General features: G+C 37.3%; 1 protein-coding gene across 1 annotated transcript in view; it reads right to left on the reverse strand.

Annotated features, from left to right (window-relative positions):
- Window positions 1-4,501: 4,501 nt before the first annotated feature.
- Window positions 4,502-7,826, reverse strand: part of LOC104952499 (type II inositol 3,4-bisphosphate 4-phosphatase-like) — a 26,530-nt gene continuing 23,205 nt past the window's right edge. Inside the window, exon 11 of the mRNA XM_010779334.1 lies at window positions 4,502-4,986. Within this exon, the coding sequence (XP_010777636.1) occupies window positions 4,854-4,986 (133 nt within the window). The 3' untranslated portion in view covers window positions 4,502-4,853. The remainder of the gene's footprint in view (window positions 4,987-7,826) is intronic.

Consider the following 7,826-nt stretch of genomic DNA (forward strand, 5'->3'; position numbering starts at 1 on the left):
TATCTAAGGAACACCTTGAGGGAATTTCTTTCAATTTGGCCCAATTTTCCTCTTGAACTCAAGGATGAACGGAGTATATTTTAGTTATTAAAGGTACAGGTCACTGTGACTTCACGTCCAATTTCCCGGAAAGCCTCAAGCAGATTTCTTTGAATTCGGCCAATGATTCAATATTCATGGGGAAAGGTCAGTGACATCACAAAACATATTTTGGACAATGGCTCAAAAATGTGTATCCTACTGTAATTATAATGTAAACCGATGTCAAATAGGAAGGAAATATCTAGTGATGACGTACATGCTGCTTGACTGGTTGGCTAACTCTAGTTTCACCTGCAGTGGATTGTTTCTTCTTGGTTTTACATTTGAAAACATTGAAATGTGTCTAATCTGAGTCTTTCTTTTCCATTTTCAGAATTCTGACGCTATGCTGTATGCTCCTAATGAAGTAATTAATGACGCTGATGTAAGTTGTAAAAGTACACGATACAATTATTGTTTTTTAAATGACAAAATCATTTCACATGTCGACAATAAAAACGTAAAAGATGCTTATTGATTGTCTATTTTTCGTAACGTCCTAAAAGTAAGTATAAAGTATCCAAAACAACAGTATTGTCTGTGAAGTCCACACCATTGACTTTGGCTTTTTCAGCCATTCAAAGAATAAGTATAAAGCCTTCCAGTTATTGAGATTAGCACCACATTGATGTTAGCTAAAAGAACATGTTTAAGTGATATGCCCTGCAGCCTAGATACTGCCTTGATGACAAGTGTAAACCTACCTGGTAAAAAGACACAAGTGTCTCTTACTGAAATTCTGAAGCCCTATTGAGCAACATCCCATTTGTAAACGCTGTGCACATAACGAGAGGTGGGTTTGTTGGCCTGGCAGAAAACTGGGCTATTGACGACGATAGTTTGACACAAATGGCTACATCCTTTCGTTAAATCATTACTACGGTGTAGTTTAACATTTTTAGATGTCCTTGCTGCCTTCGGACTTGGTGTTCTGAAAAAAATAATAACCTCAAAAGCCAAGTGGCATTCCCCTAAAATATGAAACCCCAGGCCTTAGTGGTAATATAAAAAATACACAACTTAAGACAGAATTCATGTTACGTCTTGATTTTGAGCTGTTTAAACCTGCATGATGTGCACAAAGGTCTGACACAGCCACACAAATATGTGAATACTTGTTTATAACTGTTTTAATAAACCTAATGTGTCCATACTGAGGCATTCCTCTCTCTCCTAGGAGGAATGTAAACTGAACATGTCTCTCAAATGTTACATGTTGGAGTTGGTAATGGTCATACACGAAGAAGAAATGAGATCTGATGACTCTGACTACATCTTACACTTCAATGACAAATTTCACCCGAAACATAATACTGTAAGTCCTGTTTTTCTATTTCTATGTCCTGTTTTATGTCAACTTACATTACACAAAGCTTCTGTGCTATATTACTGTTTGTGTTTTTATATAGATTCATGTTGATTGTGTCTTTTTGAATTTCAGGATGGCTGTCGACGACCATGTGAATCGTACCCCCTTGTAAATATTACAAGATTCTCAGAAAGACTGCAACGTTTTTTGCAAGAAATGAAAAGTCGTATGACGTAAATACTGTGAGCCACATATGTTCATTTGTAAATATCTGTAAAGAATTTGTTTTTATTTTGTAAATATAACGCTGTGTACGCATGCCGTCCGGTATTTTGTATCAAAGTGAATCTAAATGTATAGAATGATTGCTTTGAACTGTACAGAGGAAGTCTCTATGTGCCACAATCTGCCTTTCAGTTGTACTGTTTAAAGAGAAGTATCAAGTACTACTACTGTGTATACAGAATGTATAATATTATTAAGCTCATTGCTATACACTACTGAATGTCACATTTACGCAGTATATGCCTTATGAGCTCCAGTATCTTCAGAATCATTGCTTATCCAGTAAATTATATTCCAACAATTAAGTCTTTCATTGTTTTTGTGGTTCTTTTATCTCAAGGTTTTGTCAAAACTGCTTTTTAGTTCAGTCGAGTTTACATTCAGGGATTGTGGAAATTCAGATGGCATTAGGCTTATGTTTAAACAATGCAAGCGTGTGTGGTGCAGGTGTGATGAGTCGGATAGAAATGTAATATGATGCAGAATAGATCTGAGAGTTTGGTTATCAGACAGCGAGAAAACAGGATATTAGAAGTCTAGGAAGTTATCTTATCAATCATGAGGTATGAAGAAATATAAGAATCATGTCACAAAGTAATCGACTGGGAATGTGTCCTAGAATGTATTTACTGGACGAAGCAGCATCAGTCCGGATAATGTAGCAGTCGGCGGCCATGTTTTTTTTGTTGCAGGCTGGCCTCATATAAAAGTCATTATGGAGATATTAAGGGCTAAAGTTTGTTTGAACGCACTCACTTATCATTATCTTTGTGGTCTAACACACTTACTGAGTGCATTTCCTTCCTCATAAAACATTTAAACAAGTAATTGTGCATTGGTTTCTTCCCTATTTGTTTGCTAGTGGTCTTCTTCACAACCTTTCTTGGCACATTGCTGTGCTTCATGTTGCATTTCCATTATCACCTGGCGTAGCCCGAGGACAAGATGTGGAATGTGCTACATGCGTGCTTGCACAAATATCTGCTCATATTTGGGCATTAAACCAAAACAACAATGTGGAGTTGCTACATAGCGCAGGTTAACAATTCGACAGGGCACCTTTAATTTGGTATGAAAGGCAAAGAAAAAGGGTGATAATCCTGTGCTTCATTATATGATGCCCTTTTGGGAATTTGATACCAGAGAAATTCAATTAAAGTGCGACAAAACCACTTTAGAGATGACCTTGGAAGAAGTCCAGGTCAGAGATGCCACATCAGAATGACGGACAGCAGCCTCCTGATGTTTGTTAACTTCTTGTAAAATTACAAAAGTTCTGTTCAATGACCATACATATTTTTATGTCGTGTTAAACAAAGAGCTCCGCTGAAGCCTAATTTATTTTTTACCAACGGTGTAGCGATGAGTCATCAAACAAGACTGATAATGATCACATTTCTGACGGTTCCGGAGGCAGTTTAGGGCAAGTGTATTCAACAATATACGAGACATCAGAGGTGAGAAGTTTTAGATGTGGCTTTGGGCTCAGGTTGGTTCAAATCCCGTAATTTAGAAGCTATGAGTCTTTCTTTAACTGTGCCAATTGAGGGAAACAAAGCTTATTTTCTTTTCAACTTAGAGACATGTCATGTTACATACTGTATATCATACATTTGGGCAGGAAGCTTAAATACCAAAGTTGGCAATTTGTAACAATGACTCACCATTACTAAAACTGACTCACACATTGAGTCTACTTCCTTTTTTCTGCTGCTGCTGAAGGACCAATTGACGATCTTTCAAACCACCTTTTAAGTCTAAAAGCTGTAAATATTTGATACTTAAAATATGTATTTATTTATGAACTACTCAGTTTTAGTGTTGGGGATTCAAGGTTTTTATTCAACATGCAATTTTAATACATATTTATCCAGAGGAAAAACATCTCATTTTCTCCTGTGCTTTACTTAAGTGTTTTTTTTAAATTAAAATGTGTGTTCAACTAGTAGAAGTTACCTTGTTTAGTTAAGTGCACACCTGTGAATTTGAATGTAAACCATGCACAATACATCATCACAAATATCCACATCAATTCATTGTTTTATTTAATGTCAAATAGAAATGTTCATATGCCAAATTAACAACACAGCCAATACATTTCAAACATGCTTTAAAGCCCAAGCTTTCAACACTTAGAATATAAAAACATTTTAATGTACAAAAATAAATAATGAAATTGGAATAGCATTTGAAAATGATGGTCCAACGTCCTCATCTTATCCTAACATCCACACGTGGTTTCACTGGCCTGTACCTTGATATATAAACATATTATTTAAGAAGCTCAAGTGCAACCATCGAGAGAAAATGTATGAAACATGACTCAACACGTGCCTTTGAATACTGGTCACTTATTAGAGATGAAGGAAAGATATGATAACTAAAAACAATATCGGTGAAGATTAAACCTGAATATGTCATGCCACTTAAAGGTGGGGTATGTCATTTATTTCAGAAACACTTTTTGTTATATTCCATGGAATGCTCTTAACATCCCGATAGCAATGAATATCTTAAATGATTTGACAATACATACAAATATTTTCATCCGTGGAAGCCGTGGCGCTGTAAAAAGCACGACCAATCATCTGAGCCGGCTAAAATAACTGGATGGCCTACCTGCCTGTCAGCCTTCCATCTGTGCACTAGCGTAGTCTCGTGCCCTCATTGGTCATGTGCGCGTTCGTGTGTGTTGGAGGAGGGGCTCTATAAGGAAGTGGCAGATTTGTTTCCGCTTGTGTATTTTCAAATTCTAGCGCACTCGAGCTGGTTTCTCCAAAATTACCTACCCCACCTTTAAGGTCGATTGGTCAAGAACTGCAGACATGTTTTAAATCTTTTATCATGTAAAATTCAGAGAATATAGGCGTTATACATTTTGCTAACTAGTCCATGTGGAAAGCAGCTACTGCAAAGCCCACCAGCTCTATCTATCTATCTTTCCCATACAGACGTTCTTTTTTAGCACTGTAGAGGAAGTGGAACACAAACATGGAAAGTGCATTCCTTTTACAAATGACGAGTTTTGGCACACACATAACAGATTATAAAAACAAAATATCCAACAGTGAGATACAAAATGCAGCACTTTCTCTTTGGTTACAAACAGTAAAACATTATTTATAAGCATCAATATTTACTGAAAAACCACACTGACTGGTTCGACGGCACACGGTCCTCAGGAGTCCACTTTGCCGTACGTCCCCTCCGGTGGGCGGTAACATTTGGGAAAGGCCATCAGCTGCAGCATGTTGAAGGCATATTTCCTGCATCTAATATTCTTTTGAACGTTTTCAATCCGACATCCTTCTCTGGTGATCAAATAATGATGGCGAAGAGGAGTGAGGTGGAAAAAAAAGAAAAGAAAGGAAAGCAAAAAAATAAAAATGAATGAATGAGTTTTTGAAATTATGTTGTTCCATACAGCGTGTGATGATAAAGATGGACACAAAATATAATTTAAGTCTATCTTTGAAGAGGATGACCTCCCGAATCACTGATATGTGCTCCTTTTAAAGTATTTATTAGTATGTTTATCAAGCCAACACATTTGAATGATTACAGAAAGTGAAAAATAATTTGGCCCATGGTGAAGTAAACCCTTCCAACAAGTTTGAATGTGAGCCAGGACAGGAGTAACAACTTAACCAACAAAGGAGCTAAATAAACTTGGGTTCTCTCACTGAGCAGAAACTGTATTTCTAAATTACTTTATTGGTTGTTGTTGTTGTTGTTGTTGTTGGTTACGTCAAATCCCTCTGCATTATCTTTCCTTCATGGTTGCTGTCTTTACTTAATAATTTCACACAGGCGCATCAACTTAGACATGTACACAAACACTTTGCAAACCTGCTAACCAATCAGAATCCAGAATATAAGTAGCATTCTGTATGAAATGTTTAATCTAATCTTTGGATTGGCTGCAGGTCTCCCTTGAAAAAGAGATCTATGATCTCAAGGGACCAATCTGATTAAATAAAGGTTTGAAATTAAATTAAATTAAATGGAATAATATTTCATTTTACTGCACTTGCCAACTGACTTTATCTCTAGACGAATGTTCACACTCAATATGTTCTTCCTTCACCCAAAATAAACAGATTATAACACATTCAAGTAAAATAAGAAAGACTTTTCCTGTTTATAATTTTTGAAATACTTCAGAGGATTGTGTGAGAGTAATCACATGAGATCATTTTATATTTAAGTTATTATGTTGAAACTGTGGGTCACATAAATACATACAACTAGCTTTCAGCCAAGACCCAGCTCATGTATTCAGGTTTTAGTAGCTGGGAGTGAAAATAAACGTTATGAACTCAGATCTACTAAAGATTCAGATGTATATCAAAGGTTACATATTTGTGAGAGGCAAGAGCCAGAAGTCCAGATTTCCAGAAACAAGTCAAGTGAACGTTTTCTGTTCAAGTGAAGCTGCATCTGAGTCCAATCATATTTTATTGAAAGATGCAAGTCACTATGTGTGTGTGTGTGTGTGTGTGTGTGTGTGTGTGTGTGTGTGTGTGTGTGTGTGTGTGTGTGTGTGTGTGTGTGTGTGTGTGTGTGTGTGTGTGTGTGAGAAGCAGACTGTATGTTTTCCAAGGTCCTTTCAATATAACACCACATTAAAAGGAATTTCAGTCATCGAGCAGTAATCATGCACGGCGCACATTTAGCGAGGTGAGAGTGACCTCTACCTCACTTCCCTCTAATTCACTTCCCTTTCATTCACTTTCCTGGCATTAATGTCACGTTGTAGAGCCATTTGAGAAGAAGAAGTGCTGAAATATATCTCTAAATGAAAAGGAGACTTCATCAGGAGGCAACAGAACGAATAAATAACTCTGTGAATACAGAACGCACACAAGGACATCGGCAAATTGGCTTTTTTATTTGTATTGGTGTTTGAGATAGGAATGGTAAAGAGGCAAGACTGGGAGTGAAGTCTCGAGGACGTTGGAGGGGAAAACACGATCTATAGATCTATAGATGTGGTTTCTGATGGATTTAACTGGAAAATAAAGAAGCAGAAATACCAGAAATCTTAAGGTATGATATTTTTGGGAGTTCCTATTTGTAACCTGAACAAGACCAACACTAAACTTAGCAAGCCACTATACATACATGGATGTTAATAACTCAAAAAGCTGTCTTTGACATTATTACACAGCTTAGATGAATACTACATTCTGATTGGTCCATTTGGACATTTCAGAGGTTGTTAATTTGCGATAACACACCACTGCTAAGTATAACATGACCGTTGCTAACGAGAACAGACCAAGGGACGATGTGCGGTCATATCAATCCGCAGAAAGAAGTCCTATTGGGTTACGTTTTACACATTGGGGATTTCATGTCTACTGTTTATATCTCTGCCTTTAATTTGGAAAACTGTAATAAACGTAGGCTCATGTCACCTCGAAAAGAGAAAGCAAATCATTAAATGTCTTGTATAATAATAATAAATAACTATTTTATAACTAATAACTATTTACAAGATCCAACCATATCTGCAGGGTAAGTGAAGTGGCTTATTATTAATGATATGCACACAGTCAACATTACTCTACAAAAGTAATGCTTCATATGTGTGGCTTTGGGTATAACTAAACGGTCCAACAACTCAAGCTCACGCAGTTATAATACTTTCAGTAAACAGCACACAGAATAGATGCAAGTCTGTACATGCACATATCAAATATAGACACCTATCACTGCCCATATGTTGCCAATATCACTCCTTAGTAAACCATTAATACAGACAACTGTTATGGATACAACTCAGTTATCATCCAGCAGTGGCTCAGTCAGTTGGGGCTTGAACTGGGAATCGTAGGGTCGTCGGTTCAAGTCCCCGAACAGACGTAAGAATGGAGTTTGGACTGGTACATGGCCCAGTTCACCTCCTGGGCTCTGCCATGGTGCCTTTGAGCAAGGCACCCCTCCCCCACCCCCCTTTTCTTCCTGGGCGTTGTACAATAGATGCTCACTGCTATGGGTTAATTGCCGAGGTCAAACTTCTCTGTGTATGCTGTACTGAATAGGCGCGTTCACACCGCAGTACTTTTCCCACTTTAGTTCCGATATAGTTCCGAAATGTCGCGTTCACACCAAAAAGAGCCGGAGCTAAAATGAGTTCATGAGAACC

This window comes from Notothenia coriiceps, unplaced genomic scaffold (genome assembly GCF_000735185.1).
Source record: "Notothenia coriiceps isolate Sejong01 unplaced genomic scaffold, NC01 NC01_scaffold00000339, whole genome shotgun sequence".
Taxonomy (NCBI): Eukaryota; Metazoa; Chordata; class Actinopteri; order Perciformes; family Nototheniidae; genus Notothenia; species Notothenia coriiceps.